At 35.2% G+C, this 20,874-nt stretch overlaps 1 protein-coding gene across 1 annotated transcript; it reads left to right on the forward strand.

Annotated features, from left to right (window-relative positions):
* Positions 1-8,424: 8,424 nt before the first annotated feature.
* LOC146922484 (phosphatidylinositol 4-phosphate 5-kinase 1-like) lies at positions 8,425-12,956 on the forward strand. Its single transcript, XM_085715390.1, has 8 exons — positions 8,425-9,637; positions 9,730-9,894; positions 10,078-10,243; positions 10,584-10,694; positions 10,786-10,979; positions 11,086-11,216; positions 11,301-11,394; positions 12,145-12,956. The coding sequence occupies exons 1-8, from the start codon at positions 8,607-8,609 to the stop codon at positions 12,452-12,454; spliced, it is 2,202 nt and encodes a 733-aa protein (XP_085571516.1). The 5' UTR covers positions 8,425-8,606; the 3' UTR covers positions 12,455-12,956.
* Positions 12,957-20,874: the final 7,918 nt, after the last annotated feature.

A 20,874-nucleotide genomic window follows, 5' to 3' on the forward strand; every position in this document is an offset into this window, starting at 1 on the left:
CATGGAAGAATTTACTATTTGTGTCGCCATCTCTAACCGAGAAAACTTTAAGACGCCGCCTCCAATAACTATCTTCTTGCATCAATAAGTTTGCGAGATTTTTGTGCATAGCTTCAATTCGTGGTTCACTCGCATCATCGATGAGGTACGGAGATCTTCAATTTGCGCTCTCGTTTGTTGATAAGCCGCCCGTAGTTAGGAGATATATTTTTGCTCCATGAAGAAATGTCTTCGATGCAAGAATTAAGTTTGGAGATGATGCTTCGAAGATGGGTAGTGGCTCCAATTGTCTTGTACGAGTTTGGATGAGGGTAGGTTCAAGGAGCCAAGCATTATTGAAACGGAAGTCGCAGTGAGGTTGACGCCAAGGAATAGGGTCAAGTTGAAGAAGAAGTGGCGTGTGATCGAAGTGGCAGCCACAAGAGTCCGAAGCGTGGCATTCGGGAATAAGGATTGCCAAGAAGATGTAATTAGAGCACGGCCAAGACGGGCTTCTTTGGAGGAGGCAAGTACTCAATACTTTTGAACCAAGTGAATTGATATCCAATAAGAGGCATATCGAACAAGTTGCGGTCCGTAACAGCGTTTTGAAAGCCTCTAATAAGCCATGAAGGACGTTCAGACCCTCGCTTGTCGGTTGTGGAAAGGTGATCGTTGAAATCACCAATTATGCACCAAGGATCGTTAGAGAGATTGCCGAGATATCGAAGTAAGTCCCAAGACTCTCTTCTTCTCCCCGAGTCCGAGTATCCATAGAACGTTGTGAGTCTCCAGCTACCGATTGTAGGGTCCCGTATTAACAAGTTAATGTAATTTTGAGAGTAATTTATCGTAGAACAATTTATAGAATTGCGCCATAAGACAAGCCTAGGCCGCCGCTTCGACCAATTCGATCAACCGAAAAATGATTGTCAAAACCAATGGTGTAGCATAAATCGATATTTTATTTCCATGAACTAGTGTTTCAATAAGAATTACAATGTCCGGTTTATAGACACGGACCATGTCTTTGATGGATGGAACTCGCCTTAACATTTCCCAAGCCGCGGCGATTCCAAGATATAACATTCATTTCGCTGGCAGGCTCGGAAGCCGTGCTCGCCAATAAAAAGGACTTGACACCTTTGAGACATCCATGGGAGTCGTTGAGTCATTGTCGTTGTTTTCTCGGAATGGTGCGATTTGCGGTTGGAGGTAAAGAAGCAACTAGATGTTTTGCATTGTTTGTGATAGTAGGAATTGATGAGTGCCGGTTTTCGGAATTAATTTGTTGTTCATTATCATTGATGCCCCTTGACCTTTTTGGTTTATTTGAAATAATTGCAGTGAGAATTTTCTTCCCGTAACAACTCGTAATGAATTGTCTCCTTAGCTTTTGTGAATCGCTCGATCATTATTGATCGGGCGGCGCATCAATCGCGGATTCCGTAACAGGTTTGCTAAGTTGGCGAGATTTGCACCGATGATTCCGCATTAACCGTTAAACCTTTGCCGCCGGAAATCAGAATCGTCACCGGTGGTTCTTGCTTTGCCGGCGAGTTGTTCTACGAATTTTTCGACTCTCGCCCGTTCGAACTCCATAGTCTTGTTCCATCATCGGATTCCATGGAATAAAGCTTTTCACAATAATCCTCAATATGACCAAGTAAACCACAAAAGTAGCGTAAATTACCTAGCCGCTCGTACTTGAATCGAATGTAGCCGCATTCACCTCCCGACTTCTTTATCTTTTTTTGACGCTTCGGTGGCTTAGTAACATCCATCGGGACTCGATCTTCATATATGAGCGGAGATAATTCGAGTTGTTCTTGGCGTCATATTCGAGGAATTCGCCAATGAAGTTTGCAATTTCCTTCCCTACTTTTCGACATAAGACCTGTTGAAATGTCGTGCACTTGAACCCAAAACGGCACAAATTGGAGGTTTACTGGCTTGGCACACCATTTTCCGGAAGGACATCAAGGATCAAAAGATGGTTATCGAAATACCATGGACCTTTCTTGAGGATTCTCTGTAGGTCTAGGTGGTGAAAGAATTGAAACGTATATAGACTCGGTTCTACCTCTTGAATTTGGACACCTTTGACAGGGTTCCAAAAGGTTTCAATCTTTTCCATCATCATGTAGGATCGTATTGGCCGGTTAGTGAGGAAGCGGCCAACAAGACGGAGGTGAGGGTCCGTGGTTTGTGCAGGTATGTCATCTCGGTAGGAATTCAAGTTCATCCTCCTCTTCACTCAACGAGAGATGATGAAGGGATGCCATGAGAAACAGATTACAGCGGGGAGGGGATTGAAATGTTACTTCTCACAATGGAGAGAATGAAAGTTACTTCTCACAAAGGTGGAGAGAATATAATATCAAAAGAATTAAAAAGTGTTTGTTATGATTTATTAGAGGTTGAGTCCACCAATGTTCTTTTAAATGTTTGTATTATTTGTTTGGGTTAACCTACATTTTTGTATGGATTTACTAAGTTAGGTTTTATCTCCCCTGGTTTTTTTAGGGGAAATAACTTATAACTTTTTATTGATAATCAAAGTTGAAATTCAAAGTGGTGCAACATTAAAGATATAGGGACTAACTAAGAAAGTAGCCTCTCGAGCTAGAGTGCGAGCGACCTCATTCGCTTGTCTCCGACTAAACTCCACCTTAGTTTTCAAAATAAAGATCACAACTTCCCCGACACTCCTCCACTATTGCTCCAAACTCAGTTATATCATTACTACCTCTATCAAGTAATCTATAACCTTTTTTACATCCAACTCAAAATCAACATTTGAATATTGTAGTTCATGCACCCATCGATAACACGTGAGAGTCCCATAGCTTCTCCAACTTCTATTGAACAAACCAGATTCGACCACATTGTTTTTGCTCTTATAAAGTTTCCAACCTCATCCCTAATGCAAAAATCAAAACCAACATAGTTTAAAACATCTTAAAACGACGCGTCAACGTTGCATTTTAGCCTCCCACGAACCAAGCTTTCTACCACCGAGCCTCGCACAAGCCGCACACCGCTCTTCTCAACCTCTATCGTTGTATATTTGCGCTCGGCCCAATTGATACAACAACCAATCCATCCCGTCGCTTTTTTGTCCGCTTCTCTCCAATTAAATAACACCGCCTCACACGCTCCAAAATGGCCGGGCTATTTCCGTAACATTCTGCCATAACCGAAGATTGCAGCTTTTCCACAAACTCCAAAGTACCGTTGCAAACAATTAAGCTTGAGCATGTGACGGCTCTTGTAACAATGCAATAATGATTTCGGTCGTTGTGTTATTATTTAGCATTATCGAATTCACCTTGCTTAGAAGAAAACCGTCCTCGCCAAACTTTCCTTGCTCGCGGTCTCCCCTAGGTTTTGTTCTTTTGTAATTTTTTTTTCTTTTTTTAATATATTATTATGAGTATGAATGTAGTTGATTCTTGTTACATATGTGTGTCAATCTACCGATATGTCTATTAAACCGTTCGATGTATGTTAGTACTCTTAATTTACTTAAAAAAGTAATATTATATGGATTTTTATTATATAATCGTATAAAATTGTACGAAGTTTTTTTTGGGGAAAATTTTGCAAAGTTAAACTTCAAAATTTGAACATCAAATTAGGGGGAAAAAAACATTTGTAAGTGAAAGAGAGAGAGAAAAATGGTTTTAAGTGTCTTATTAAGTATTGATGCATTTTTCCTTATCATTAATGCAAATAGAATATATTGAATTGTGAGTGATGAAAGTAGTACTATTAATTAGAATTATAATTGAAAAAATAATTAATATTGTATTTAAAAGTTAAATGAGTCAATTTTTTTGGACAATATTATTTTTGGGTCATGCTAACTTGTGCCCTTAGGCACAAATTAATGAGCTTAAAATGAAAAATTAAAATAAATTTTATATTGGAAGTATAATTTTTGCAACTTTTAAGATAAAATGTACAAGCTCCAAGAAAAATCTTCTACATTTACCTTCTCAACTTATGCCGTAACGACGCAAATTAGCATTTTCCATATATTTTTTTTTTTGGAAAATGCTAAATAGTGCCCTTGGGGCATTGGTTAAGATGATAAAAATAGAAACATTGCATTGGAAAATGGTGAAAAGTGAAAATTTTAACTTTTTAAAAGTCAAAACATTGTTGAATTCAAAGTAAATATACTACTTTTGGTTTCCTTAACCATTTCCCCGATAACACCGGTTAACAAGACTTTTTATTTTTTATTTTTATAAGGAATGAAGAGACATGTTATGAAGGAGAGTGATCGTATAACCCACTGATAAAAGCAGGCCATTGGCAGGTGAAATTGGGATCCGGATTCCATAACTTTTTTGCGGGAAAAGTTATGTAACTTTGGTCAATATTGTCCCTTGGTTTAATCTCATGGTTCATAATTCAACACATGTCCCAACCATTTTTTGGTTAAAAAACAAAAATAAAAAGATACTGAGATCCCATTTCAACAAACCTGGTACTTGTATCAGACAGGGATTCACGACCCATTTCTCCCTCCACAAATCTCTGCCTACAGACCACCGTTGACCGCCGTTCCGCCCCTCTCGCCGCGCCATCGTCCTTGTTCACAACTTATTGCTAAAATTCACAGTTTATTACTAAAAATCAATGCTTTCTGATATTTGAAATTACTCCTTTTCATCCTAAATGTCTCAAAAAAATTTCTGTGAAGATGATTCTGGTCCAACACTTAATGAATTCTAAAGATACCAGAGAAGATGCTTCCTTTTTTTATTTCAGCAAGCATGGCTGTTTGTATTTCTTGTGTGTTCCACTTTCATGTAAATCATGTTGTTACTGTGTAATGTAATAGAATCAAAAACGAAAATGACAAGGAAATGTGCAGATCTAAACACCGGCGGAGAGAGGCGCAGATCTAAACACAGGTGGCGAGTGGTGCTACGGCGACGGCAGATTGGAGGACGATGGGTCAAGGTTTGGGACATGGGTGTCGGGTTTGGTCCATATCTCCCAAATCTGATTTGTTTTTGCCTTGTTTGGTTAGAAGAAATAAAGGCAGTGACACTTGGCAAGATCTGGAGCATGGAAATAATCCAATGGTCAGTATTGATGGAAAGTCATGTGACTTTTCCCTCCCAAAAGTTACTGAATCCGGATCCGTGAAATTGGTCCATCCCTCTATAATTCCATTTTTCTACCACCATTCCCAAAGCTTGTATAAAGTCAAGTATCATTTTGCACTTTCTCAAGAGTTGTTAATACTCCCTTCTGGTCCTTATTATAAGAACAATTGATTTTTTTGGCTCATGTATCAATTAATGTATTTTGTTATAAATATGTATCAGATACATCACTTACACAATGAACCTAAAAAGTTAACTTTTACCTGGAGGGATTACTAAATACCAATAGTAACACCTAAAACTAGCCTTCATTTTCGTTTCCATTGCTTCCAAATTCCAAATACGTTTCATTTTTAACTTGCTTAAAGAAATTGCTAAATCACAAAGTTATAAAATACCAATAACAACAAAAAGAAGAATATCCGCCCGAAAATAAGTGAGTAATTTCATATTTTCATCATTCTAAGAAACCCCACTTAATAATATATTTAAGCAAATATTGTAAAATATCCCATCCAATCAACCAACAAATAATAATGGATAAAGCTGAACCAAGGAAAAAAGGATAATGATGAAGCTAAATTCAAATCAAAATTATTGATCCCTACGCTGGTGCGACCAAACAAAATCGTCGCAGAGATTATCGCCCCTATTAAAAATTTCACAGATGTAAAAGAATATTTTTATGATTACAAGCAAAGTACAAGATCTACATCTAATTAATATTCAGAACTATGTATTAAAAAATATATCCAATTTTTACAATAGTCCAATTAATTAGCTTTCCAAAGTAGTAATTTAATCAAATACATAGAGAGAACCTGAAACCGTGACATGACATCCTCTCATGCTGGCAATCCTAGGAGATTCCGTTGCGTCACTATGAAACCAAATAAGGAAGGGATTTGGATTAGATGCTTTGCACGGCATGCAATCACAAATATATCAACCGTTCGATTAAAATTTGACGATCCATATTTCAAAGCCTATTTTGATTTTTTTAGAAATTTGACTTAAAATTTAGATAGTTTGATCTTGACCGTACAATTGAAATGTCACTCACAGCGATATGAAAAATAAAGATGGTTTATTTGTTTTATTTAAGAAAAAATGAATATAAAAAATAAAGTTTAAACATGCCAAAATTGAGAATTAATACGAATCAATATTGGTATAAAACTTGAGGAGGGGAAGACCGAACAATTTAGACGTCGAACTCGCACCGATATGAAAAATAAAGATTGTTTAGTTGTATTATTTAAGAAAAAATAAATATGAAAAATAAAGTTTAAGGGTCCCGCTAATCGGTGTCCCGGGGCACCGAGCATATCATAAAAAGGGAATTATTACCATAAACGGAAATTACTTTTGAATTTATCATAAATTAATTACACAATTTCAATGCATTAACTATTATATAATTTCCTTTTTCATATCCTTAACTAAAGCCCCGGGCACCAGTTAGCATTTCCCAAAGTTGAATAATAAAGATTGTTTAGTTGTATTATTTAAGAAATAATAAATATGAAAGATAAAGTTTAAACATGCCAAAATTGAGAATTAATACAAATTAATATGGAAATCAAACTTGAGGAGAGGAAGATCAAACAATTTAGATGCCGAACTCTCACCGATATGAATAATAAAGATTGTTTAGTTGTATTATTTAAGAAAAAATAAATATGAAAAATAAAGTTTAAACATGCAAAAATTAAGGATTAATACGAATTAATATGGATATCAAACTTTAGGAGAGAAATAAACATACTGATTCAAGAAAATATAATATACATGATTAATTTTTTTTTATTTAGAAAAAGTTTAAATGAGTTAGACTCGAAGGATTTACTACCGGTATAAGAGCATGTCAATTAACTTCTACGTATCACACACCACATTGAAAGTTGAACCCATGACCTTGTATGTTAATTAACTTCTTATAAATTGATTCAAGCCAAATATTCATTAGCAAAAAAATTAAAACAATTTTAGTAGACAATATTTATTTATTTTTTTCATCAAATTAATATATATTTTCTTAAACCTTCAATTTAACTTCTTAATATATATTTAAACCACGTAAAATTTTACCCAAAAAAAAAAACTAATCTATAACACACTCTTAAATGGATTAGTATGAATAAAATTTGTCATAATCAGACTACTTTTTATAACATTTATAATTTTAGAAATTTATTTGAGAGTGTTTTACATAGTTTAGGACGAATTTAATAGTTTACCCAATTTTCTTTTTTGGATAAAATAGTCTAATAGTTACTGTACAATTTTACTTTTAATGTCAATAAATTGAAAAGTCTTGTTCAAATATCAACTCTTACATATAATGATGCTCTTATATAGTTTATCAATTTTTTTTGCCAAGTAACCTATCAATTAGAAATTTTCTTTTCTAAGAAGAATGAGTAGGATGTTTGAAGTTCAAACTTCAATCCTTGCAAATTCAACCCTTGGTCAACAAAAGATATATCTGGTTAAGAATTTGGACAAAATACATCAACTTTTGTGAACTCATATGTCTCTTGTAAATAGAGCCTGGAAAGAGTATTATACTTCCTCCTATCCTTATTATAAGAAGAAAAATAAAAAAACATCAAAACCAATGCAATCATTATACCTTTTTGAATATTTTTATGAATATACCCTCATAAAAAATTACCACGTATTAAATACAGTAATTAGACAAACATTAAATCAAATATATAAAAGTCTTTTAAACAATAACTACACCTTAAAAGTTGTGACATTATTTTTATAAATAAGTCCAAAACCTTTTTTTAATTTTTTTATATACAAAATCAAAGAGATTCCATTGTCTTTACCAACTAAATTAATCTCATGGACAATTTATCAAATTTTTAGGGTCTTGTTATTCAAGTTCCTTGTGCAAAGACCTATTGTATAATCAATGCGTTAAAAGATTAAAAAATGTCTTTTTTGACTTTCACTTTCTTCATTTAGCTTCCTTAACCAGGTGTCTCAAGACTCGTCCAACATTTTCCAATTTTTTAATGTTGGAGAGATGAAGATAGGTTGTGGTAAGACAAATAAATCAGTCAATTTACAGAGAGGAAGAGGATATATGTATGTAGCCATCATATACACTTAAAATAACTTTAAAACTTAATTAATGAATGAACACTGACCTAGGCAAAGCAGAGCTGGCACATTAAACACTCTTTTCTTTTTCCTTTTCCATTTTTTCTCCAAAAAAACATAAAAAGAAAAGCCTTCAATTAAATTAATTAATTATTAAACATTTTTGCGTTAAAACTGAAAATACATCATTTCTTGTCTCTCTGTATACTCTCTCTTTCTATCCTCTTCTCTTCTTTGCTTTCTATGATTCCCACTCGTTTTTCTCCAAACACTTCAAAAAAGTAACATTAGAGAGAGAGAAAAATAAAACAACCTCGCCGCCGGCACGAATCTCGCCGGAAAATGCACTGAGCATTGATTTCTCGCCGGAAAATATATTCGAAAATGAGTGATACAGTGGTGAACGATGAAGTTGTTGAGGTTGTTAGTTCAACGAAGAACAACATTCCTGAGCCGGAGAAGGAAAACAAACCTTCTCCACCGGCGGTGATTGCTGGAAGAAGCCGTTCACAAGGAGGTGGTAGAAGAGTGACACCGACGAGCTTCACGGTGGTTTCCGATGGTAGATCCGTTGTGGAAAGAGTACTTCCAAACGGAGATTTCTACGCCGGAAGTTTCTCCGGCAACGTACCGAATGGATCCGGGAAGTATCTATGGACCGACGGTTGCATGTACGAAGGTGAATGGAAACGTGGAAAAGCTTCGGGGAAAGGGAAATTTTCATGGCCTTCAGGCGCGACTTACGAGGGAGAGTTCAAGTCGGGTCGAATGGAAGGATTCGGAACATTCGTTGGATCCGACGGTGATACATATCGCGGGTCGTGGAGCTCCGATAGAAAACACGGGTTCGGTCAGAAACGTTACGCGAACGGTGATTTATACGAAGGGTGGTGGAAGCGTAACGTTCAAGATGGTCAAGGACGTTACGTTTGGAAGAATGGGAATGAGTATGTTGGTGAATGGCGTAACGGCGTTATATCTGGTAAGGGTTCGTTAGTTTGGGTTAACGGAAACCGTTTGGAGGGTTTGTGGGAGAATGGTGTTCCGAAAGGACAAGGTGTTATGAAGATTCAACATGGTTTTGGTGGGTTTGTTTGGAATGACAATTTTGCCCCTGTGTTGATGAGGAAACGTTCTTCTGTTGATACTACTGTTAGTGGTAGAGGGAGTTTGAATGAGAAGAATTTTCCTAGGATTTGTATTTGGGAATCTGAAGGTGAAGCTGGTGATATTACTTGTGATATTGTTGATAATGTCGAAGCTTCGATGTTTTATCGCGATGGAACGTGTTCCGATCCTGATGAGTTTCGAAAACATCCTTGTTGTTTCTCTTCTGAGGTTAAGAGACCTGGTCAAACTATTTCTAAAGGGCATAAGAATTATGATTTGATGCTTAATTTGCAATTGGGGATTAGGTAAATTAGAGACCCTTGTTTTGTTATTGTTATTGTTATTTTTGTGTTTGAGTTTGTTGTTTAATTAATTTAACTTATCATGTTATGTGTAGATACACGGTTGGGAAGGAAGCGTCGAAGTTACGAGAGCTTAAACCTAGTGATTTTGATCCTAAGGAGAAGTTCTGGACAAGGTTTCCGAGTGAAGGATCCAAGATTACCCCGCCTCATCAAACCGCGGAGTTTCGATGGAAAGATTACTGTCCGGTTGTTTTTAGGTATAACTCTTTTTGTTGTTGAATTTGTATACATGTTTGTTTGTTTTAATGTTGATGTTTTGGTGAGGTGACCTGTGTTGAAATTAATTCGGGTGTTTTGGATGATTTTTGGATTGGAGTTGTTTAGCGTGTTGAAATTGTGTCATGCTTTGATGTTGACTTTATTTTGCTTTGATTCTTCAGACATTTGAGGAAGCTGTTTCAGGTTGATCCTGCTGATTATATGTTGGCTATATGTGGGGATGATGCTCTTAGAGAACTTTCCTCTCCCGGGAAAAGCGGAAGTGTTTTCTACTTGACCCAAGATGACAGATTCATGATTAAGACAGTGAAGAAATCTGAAGTCAAGGTTAGATACATGTGTTGTATAGACTTTTGTTGAATTTTGTGTCTTGTTGAATTTTACACGGGTTTGGGTTTGACGATATAATGCTAAGAACAAAACATACCATGTGGAAAAATGATTATTTATCGTTGTTTTTTTCTTCTTCCAGTCAACTGTTAGTCAAATCGTTAGTAGACCAGACAACTTAGGTTTTGTAAGGAGGTCTGGTCTATCTTTGTCGCTATTCGAATATCCCGGTTAAACGTAGATTCTTACCTTTTATAACGCAAGTTACGCAATTACAAGTCTTTGGCTCGATTGTACTCGCATTGATGATGTGTAATTTCTGACTTCCAACTTTTAGGTGCTTCTTCGGATGCTTCGAAGCTATTACAAACACGTGTCCAAATATGAGAATTCACTGGTGACAAAATTCTTTGGGGTACATTGTGTGAAACCTATTGGAGGCCAAAAGGTATGGATCGATAGATATATTATTGTAGCTGTATGGAACGTTTGTCCCATGTTTCCCTGTGCCTGACTTTTCATTGTTATTGGAAAATCAGATCCGGTTTATTGTGATGGGCAATCTTTTCTGCTCTGAATATCCAATTCATAGACGATTTGATTTGAAAGGATCTTCACATGGTCGTGCAACAGATAAACCTGAGGATGAGATTGATGAAACAACCACCCTCAAAGACCTTGATCTGAACTATGTGTTTCGTGTACAACGAAATTGGTACCAGGATCTTATTAAGTAAGTTTTTGTGTTTGTTATATTTTTTTTCTTTCTTTCTAGGCTGCATCTTACCAGTGAATCGTTATAGAATACGTATCTGACAAGTTATGGTATTGTGTTCCAGACAAATTGAGCGGGATTGTGAGTTCTTGGAAAACGAGAAAATTATGGACTACAGTCTTTTGGTTGGCCTTCATTTTCGTGATGACAACACTTATGACAAAATGGGGTTGTCACCTTTTCTTCTACGCACTGGTATTGATCTAACACTCACTATAGAGCATATGGTTATGGTTTATGTTATGTAAATATTCAAAGCGATATTCTTTCCCCTTTTAGGCAATCAGGATTCTTATCATACTGAGAAGTTCATGCGTGGTTATCGCTTTCTCGAAGCAGAGTTGCAAGATAGGGATCGAGTTAAATCTGGAAGGTTTGTCATGATCTGTTCTAGTTCCTTAAAATTAGTGTAGATGGATATTTTTTAGATTTAATTTATCAAATGGCTGGGTTTTTAAATGACTTGCAACCAAAGCTAAATTGGAAAAAGCTTCAGGGGTGTTTCCTGAATCAGTTGAAATCTTTTATTAATCTCAGTAAAAATGAGAATTGTTTGTAATCTTGAGATATATTAGGGCTTGTGCTGTTGGTTGTTGTGTTATAATACAAATATTATATATTATATTGTTATCTCTTGAAAATATCAGAAAGGAATAAGTTGTAGGCCTGTAACACATGCCGGCTTAAATTCAAATTCTTTATTGGCATTAAAATTGGTTGATAATAATAATTCATGATAATAATTGTAAGTAGTTTGCATTATGTTGGCAAATTAAGTGGGTATAGTTTTGCAGGAAATAGTTGTTTGTGGGACATATGCAAGCTGTGGTCTTAATTCATTAGATTTAATTTGATTTCTAATATATTTTTGGCCTGACAATAAATTCATTGATTGCAATCATGTTTTATTCTTACCTTCTTTGCATTCATGTTCTTTCTGGATTTTTCCCATATACCATAGGCAGACACAACAATTTCAACTTTCTGATACCGTGGTTTGAAGATTCTGAATTTTTACTATTTTGTTACACTCCTACACTATTCAAGATTGTTGATATTTTCTATATGAATTCATATTTGCAAATTTCAGGACATGTATTAATTAGGATTCTTCTTTCTTCAGGAAATCATTAATCAGGCTAGGAGCGAATATGCCAGCAAGAGCAGAACGATTGGCAAGGAGGAGTGATTTTGATCAATACACCAATGGTGGAATCAGCCATTTGAATCCTTATAGCAGCGGGGAGGCTTATGATTGCGTTCTATATTTTGGGGTTATCGATATTTTACAGGACTATGATATCAGCAAAAAGCTTGAGCATGCTTACAAGTCTTTGCAAGTTGACTCTACTTCAATTTCTGCTGTTGATCCAAAGCTATACTCAAAAAGGTTTCGAGATTTTGTTGGAAGAATATTCATTGAAGATTGGTAAGCAGTGACCAGTTAGTACAAAATGAGGATAAAATATCTTCTCCTGAAGGTTAAAAAATGCCATGAATCATGATGATCACAAAAATCCAGGAAAAATATTTGGAAGTTTGAAACCCACTTGCAAAAGAGGGACCTTAGAGTTTACTGTTCATCAGATCACTGTAAGTGGGGCCTCAAAGAATCTCACTTGAGTTGGTGTTGTTTTTTTGGCTGAGTTTTGAAGATACAGCCATGATGATGATTTGCTGGATCAGGGAAAACATGTATATGAAAAAAATGGGATGATGTTCAGACTATTTTGTATTTTTTTGAAATGGGGTGGGACTTATTTAATTTATTGTGGTTACCAATAGGATATGAATATGATGGAAAAAATATAGGAAGAGGGGTGAAGGGAAAATTGTTTCCCTGAGGTTAGATTAAAAATGCTTGGATAGTAGAAAAATAAGAACAATGTACAGTTGTTATACAAAGGGTGGATGGAAAGTTCTTTTTTCAACTAATTATTATATTATTCTTGAGGTATTGTGAATTTGAGATACATTTTTCAAACCATGTAATGAAATTTTTGTCTTGAATGCAAGTAAAGTCTATTATGTATTGAATAAACATAAACAAGTGGGGCTTCTGTACAGTGTTGAAGGAAATTAAAAATGAGGGTCGTTGTGTTAGCTTTTTGCAGTGAAAGTGAGGGTGTTGGACTTGAAAAAGAGTTTATTAGACGACATAAAAAGCAGAGAAAGTAGATGAAATAAAGATGTGTTGGCGTTTCTATATTTGCCTCTGAATATTGTTCACCTTCTTGCTTTCTGTCTCTAGTTTTGTGCCTATAAAATTTTAATACAGTTAAAATTGACTATATATTTTAAATTTTTGGGTTTGCAAGTACATAAAAAACACACCCTAGATTGGTAATCACGTCACGTGGTACCTGATCCGATTGCTCCATTGAATCTTTCTCGGTAGCAATATTATGTCATGTGATTAAAAAGCCTTCTCTATTCTTCATGTATTTTATGTTTAATGATGATATTTTAATAGTAATTCTTAGCAGTAATAGCAGCACTTTGTCACCTATGCCTGTGTATTTTGACCTTGTCTTTTTGAGGATATTGGTGTAATAATGTTTGTAATGTTTGTTTGAGTGGGTAGAGTGGGGACCCATCACGTTTTTCTTTCTCTTTGTAATAGGCTAATTAGCGATGGGTGGATTTCAAGCGTGGCTTCCACGTCCTTTCATCCCACTCACAAATTCACACTAACCTTCTTTCCTCTTGCCGTAAATTCGAAAATATAATCATCTTGTCTTTTACATCATTTTTATATTGAAGCTCTAAATCTTAGTCACGATCAAATATGCCAGATTTGAATCATTGATTGTAGGCTAGAGATTCCCTCAAAAAAAAGATTGTAGGCTAGAGATGTCATGTGTTGCCATGTCACAAATATTTTTACTTGGATATCAATCAATGTGTACAAATTAGATGGACTCTTTTCTCATCCTATAGCCCTATTTTATTTTGAACACACTCATATTTAGATTATTTTTTTGAAGAAACACTCATATTTAGATTATATAATCTGATTACGTTTTTTAACCATATTTTCGATTCCTTCAAAAAACCATATTTTTAATCAGCTTTTTAAGACAACAGTGACATATATTATAAAAATGACAGTTGAAAATAAAAATATAACATAAATGTAAAGTGACATGATACAATTTCTCAATATCTAACATTTTTATTAATTGATCAATAGTTTCGTAATACATTTACATTGAGATAATATACTTATTACAAATAAATTATTAGACGACTAATGCGAAATCTCGTGCTACAAGATGGAGTGGGATGAGTAAAATTTTTGTCGATGATTATTTATACTATCCCTAAAATATGATAGAAACCTTTTTGTATGAAAGGTCAACGGTGTAAAATTGGTATCTTGAACACTACTATGAAGAAATATATAAAAGAGAATGAGAGAATGTGAGATGGAATGAGAACTTGTGAATAATATGTAGCTATTTATAGGGGAAATTTGTGAAGAATGAGTGTATAGAGTGTAATGGTAAAAAAAACACATGTTTAATCAATCAACTAGTGGTTAAAATACATGGTCAAGTGTTAGGTATCCGGTGGTATTGATAGGGTAACTGCCGATGCGATCGGTTATTTTAATATATAGCTATTTAGGAGCAGTTAGCATTTTGTATAATATGCGGTATTTGTGTTGATTAGGAGCGATTAGGCGCTTTATGCGTAATTTGTATTAATTAGGAGCGGTTACAAGTGCTTATGCCCTTAGTTTGTATAAATAAGGCCATTTGGCCACAACAAGAGGAGAATTCAAAATAGTTCAATTAGGAACCTTATTGGTTTTGGGGCAAGTAGAGAAATGTCTCTTCTTTGAGGAGCTTTTGCTCTGGGATTACAGGAGGGATAATCTTCTCGTAATATTTTCTTTTGAATCAATAATACTATTCCTTTTGTTTCTCTTTAATTCGGGTTCCTATCATCAAGATAGTCTCGACCAATCAAGGGACCGACAAAACACAAGCTCAAAGAGTCACCTTGCGTCCAAGCCATTATCCATATTCGAATTGGTTCAAATTGTATAATTCGTCACCATCCTAAAATTGTTCGGATTATATAATTTGAATTGGTCCAAGATTGTTTTAAAACTCGTACATTATAAGGTTTGACTCGTTTCGCATTGTATAATTCGAATCACCCAAGTACATGATTTTCCCGTGGTACACGATGCATAGAAACTTGTATAAATTGGTGTGTTTGATTCATTTATTGTAAAACACAACAACGAACAATGAACACATATCCCGTAGATATGAACACCAAGCTAGCCGTAGTTTACAAGAAGTTGGTCTCGGGCCGATGTCACAATGTTTGGATTGAAGGACCGGCTGGGTCAAATCAATCGTCGACTCAACCACAAAGACAAAAGAATGGTGAATATTGTTGAGTATCGTCGTCCATAGGCGGACTCGTATGGAAGTTTATGGTTCACCCATATGAAGCTTAGGAATGACGTTGACGTGAGAACCATGTTCTCAATATTTGTACCGTATAATGAAGGTGAGAAAAATATAAGAAAGGGGGTTTCACGACTTAAATCAACTTAGTAACTCCATTCTCCACGCACTTTGGTAAGGTAGACACTAATAGGGCTGCCCGTTTGTAGAACTATCGAGAGGGAGAGTGTGCTATGTACTTATAAGACTCATAGATGAGAGAACCTTTAGAAACACCGGGACCCGTACCTTTGGAAATTTAGGAATTCTAATTGAAGTTTATGTTTCAATTACCCCCTTCGAGGGAGTAAGACCCTACATGTAAGGATCACCGTGTGACTAGGAGGTGCAGCTCAACAGGCGGCGGAATAAATCGAAATTGACCGAGATAGTAAGACCCCGCACATAAAAATCACCATGCAACCAACATGTGCGACTTGAAAACCGATTAGGTTATCACGTCCCGACGAACTCATCACTTAGTCTACTTATAATACGAAATGCGACTTCGATTGTTAATTATTCGAACAAATAAATAGAGGGGATTTAAAGAATCCCAATTGTCGCTACCATCCGCAATTAAAACAGTAACTTTGATGTGTTGCAAACATATTAAATTGCAAAACTCTAAACCCTTATCTCTTTATTTATTTTATTGTTCCCAAATAAGTAACGCAATTGTTTAGATGAACCGACAATCCATGTGGATACAATACTCTACTTATCACTTTATTACTTGGTAAACAATTTGGTACACTTGACTAATCCGACCATCGTGTAATCGATTAAACCAAGAAAACCAACATTCTCGGGCAAAATTTGCATGTGGTAATCGATTACCACATACCGGTAATCGATTACCACTTAAAAATTTAGATTCTCGGAACTCGCGAAAGATGAGTAATTTTACCGGTGTATAGAAAGTCAAAAATCAGCTTTTAAAACGCGATTTTTACCAAATAATCACTTCTAAAGCCCTTAATTCAACCCGAACACATTTTAATCTTTCAAAAACAATACCCTAGGTCATCCACTTCATTATAAACACTTAACACACACACACCAAAACATCATTTATGTGTCCAAATTCATGATTTATACTCACTTTTCCAAAACCTCAATAACGCCACATAATCAAAATTAAACCATGAACTTATCACATTGAAATTCATGAGAACAAAAACATTCAATACCCAAAATCATAACAAGAAGGTAGAGCAAAATCAACATCATTTTATCATCAAAATTCATGAACTTTTTTAGCTTAAAATTCAAAAACACGAACTCAACATAATTAAACATGAATTTTCACACAACAACAACATGGTTTCATAAATAATCTCATATCCAAAATAACAACAACAACTAGAGCATGAAATTAATATTAATTCATCACAAGAATCATGAAAGTAGAGAAAAATTATACAACCCACAACTACCCAATTGCTCATAAATCATATATGGTGAAAATAATCTAACCTTCGTACCTCTTAATTTCCAAAGCTAGCCTCCTACAAGCTTGGACCTCCCACTTCCCTTTGATTCTTGAGATTTCCTCCTTTCTCTCTCTAGATCCCCTTTTTCTTCTCTCTTACCTCTTGCTTGCCTCTTTCTTAAAAGTTTGCAAATGATTTTCTAACCCTAATTCATAAAGACTAACACTAAGTTATATCCACTTGTTTTGGGTTTGGTTCATGATGAAAGGTCATCTTACGTTATTCTTAACATGTTTTTCAAATCATTTTCGTAGGTTTTACCAAAGCAATACGGAGGAGTATTAGAGCAATTGCCTATGATTTCAGGACATTTGTAATGTTTTCTATATTTGAGTCCGTAATTATAGTTTTCCCGAAACATAGACATTTTAGGGTGTTTTTGAAGTAATTCACGAAGAAATTATGCAAATCGGCAAAACAAGAACATCCGATATAAAGACTATGTTTCAATTACCTTTAAGGGAGTAAAACCCCCACACTAATAATCCTTACGAAGGTGGCGAATCCTATATGATTAATAACCCTATACCGTAGCGCGTGTATAACCTTAGCGTGGACCAGCAAGTGCAACTCAACATTGGAGGGATAAACCTAAATCAACCGAGATAGTATAGACCTTTTTGCATGTAAGGATCATCGTGCGATCAACATTTTGAATCTTGATAACTAACTAGGTTAGAACGTCCTAACAAGCCTCATTACTTGCATAGTCTACTTAAGATAAATAAACACGACATGAATGTTATTTAAATCCAACAAATAAATATGAGGGATTCGAAGAATCCTAACCGCTGCATACTTTTATGCAACCAAAACAAGTAACTTGCTTTGTTGCAAACAGATAAAAATTGCAATCTCTATCCTTAAACTCTTTTATTTTACTATTTAATAATAAGTAACACAAATTGTTTGGACGAAACGACAATCCTTGTGGATACGATATTATACTTATCACTTTATTACTTGGTAAACAATTTGGTACCCTTGCCTAATCCGACAATCAGCTCACTTAACTCTTAATGAGCTTAGTCTCTATTCTTCTTCATAAAGAAAACACTACACAATTACTTCACTTAAACATCCCTTTTACTCGTATACTTCTATTATCTTAATTCCTCAAAGTTTCTACTAACTTTCACAAAAACATCCTCCACTTCTAAATCACCAAAATATCCTCCACACCTAAATTACGTAAATACCCTTCACTCTTAAATTACCAAAATACGCTTTACTCCTCAATCCGTAATAAAAATCAACTAACCCATCAATTCAAACACATGAAATAAACAATTAAATTCTAAATAATTAAAATAATGAAAAATAAAAAATCGGAATGTTAGAGAGGACACATAGTTGCTGTGAGTTTTCCGAGAAATGAGGGATGCAATATGGCTTTGATGTTTTGAAATTCAGATAATGAATCACCAACAATTATCACATCATCTACATTAACAAGCAAGTACTATGAAGGAAGTAGCAAGTCTTTTTGATAAACAATGAATGATCAGATGTAGATTGAGTATAGTGGTGATTAAGAAGAAGAGAAGTGAACTTCTCATACCACTTTCTACTAGCCTCGCTTAAGTCCATACAATGATTCGACTAGCTTACACACTCGATTTGGTTTGGAAGGAGTGATACCTTCGGGAACAAGCATGTATACATCTTCTTGTAAATCTCCATGTAAAAAAGCATTATTAACAACATCTAATTGATGAATGTGCCAGTGATTGATGGATGCCAAAGCAATGATAGTTTTGACGGTTGTTAGTTTGGCAACCGGAGAGTAAGTGTCAAAGTAATCCAAACCCTCAATCCGATTGTAACCCTTAGCAACTAATCTTGATTTGTATCTCTCTATTGAACCATCTGCATGATATTTGATTTTATAAATCCATCTACAACTAATAGTCTTAACATTGGGAGGTAAATCAACAAGTTTCCATGTTCCGGTTGTTTTTAAGAGCAAGAAGTTCGGCTTGCATTGCCTCGCTTCCAACAACCGAATTTGCTAGCCTCGGCATATGTAGTGGGCTCAGTGTAGGAGTCAATGGACAAAGAATAAGCACAATGAGAAGGTGAAAAATTGGTAAATGACATGCAATGAGAAATAGGATAAGGGACATCGTAAGAAAAGGAAGCAGATGCATCAATCATATTGCAAATGTAATCCCGTAAATGTATAGGTGGAATGGGATTTCTAGATGATCTTATTAAGGTAGGTGGTGGTGGAATAGGTGATATGGAGTGTTCGGTATCGGGATGAGGAGGTTCAATCTCAATGAATGGAGGTGGAAGTTGTAACACCCCATTTTCCCAACATAAAAATTTCATAAATAAATCGTAGTTTCTCAACGTAAACGGAATGTCACATCTCTTTTCATAAAATCTTAAACGGAGTAAATAAATATTAATCCTTTAAAATCCAACAACGTAATATTTAAAACTTCGCAGCGGAATAATTCAACATCAAAAATAATCTTTGGCACAAGGGTCTCAACATAAAATCTCATAAATACTTAGTTCAATAATAATTCATAAAAATCTTCTTAAAGTAATACGTAAGGAACGTAAAAGCAACAACAAATTCCCATCCCGTTATGTATCGTAGCACTTAGGACACACTGGTGAGAGAGTCCACTCACGACCGCGACTAATCTTGGTTACCCGCAAGTTACCCATACGAAGAACAACATTTTCAAGCGAGAAGGGGTAAGATTCACAAACAACAATATTAAACATATAATTCATTAATTACATTTAACAACGTAAACATCATCAAATATCATAACATTAATTATGTAACATCATATCATCATCATAAACAACTCCATAATCAACTTCATAAACCAATTAACGACTCATGGATAACAACTCTTAACAACTTAATGACTTTGACTCGACTATGCAATTTCAACTTCTTAAATCATCTCGACAATTCAAATGCATGTGGTACCAATTCAAAGGGCATCAAGCCCTCAACATATTTGAGTGTAAAATGGCTCCAGGGCATCAAGACCCCAACTTAATTGAGAAAAAGCTGCAGGGCATCAAGCCCTCAACGTGTTTGAGCAAAGGCTCCAGGGCATCAAGCCCTCAACTTTGGATGAGTATGTATGGACTCAACATCTTACAACTTGAAACATCATGAACATCACTTATGACTCCAATAATTTGGACAACATCTTACAACTTTACAACTTAGACCAACATTTACAACTTTACGACATTAATAATCAACAACGGCAGAAATAGCAACATAAGACAACTTGCACATAACAACATCAATAGCAATAACTTGCATGGTATAAACAACCATATCTTCCATAACAACATTTTCCTCATAATATATGTATTTCGGTTTATCCAAAGAACAAATATTCATATTAATTCGACTCACCGTAAGGCAATGCAATTATATACAACTTTCATTACTACCCCAAAGACCAGCTCACGAACTCATTAGATCCTTATAAAAAGTTATTTCTTCCCTAAAAACATCTCTAGGTAGTTAGGATGAAGTTCCTACACTTAGGAAGAAGTTTGGAAACAATTTGGTTAAAGAAAAATGCATTTTTAAAAGTTCCTCGGTCGTGCAAAATCGTAGCCCGATTTTTTCCCATCGTAGTACGATTTTTTTCGTGCCGAAACGCCCCAAAACCTGGTCAAAATCGTAGTCCGATTTCTAAAATCGTAGCCCGATTTCTCGCTCGACGTACAACATCGATTTTTCTAACTTTCACGTTTTCGCGCGTAAAATCCAAATCGTTAACCCGTTTTCGATGCCGTTTTCGCCTACACGCTCCCCGACACTAAGCTCTATCATAACCTACAGAAAAATTCAAGTTTCAACCACCTAAAAAAATCGATTTCCAGAACCTCACATAATCC

The sequence above is a fragment of the Medicago sativa genome, chromosome 5 (genome assembly GCF_051527215.1).
Source record: "Medicago sativa cultivar Bolivia chromosome 5, Bolivia_mono, whole genome shotgun sequence".
In the NCBI taxonomy this organism is placed as follows: domain Eukaryota; kingdom Viridiplantae; phylum Streptophyta; class Magnoliopsida; order Fabales; family Fabaceae; genus Medicago; species Medicago sativa.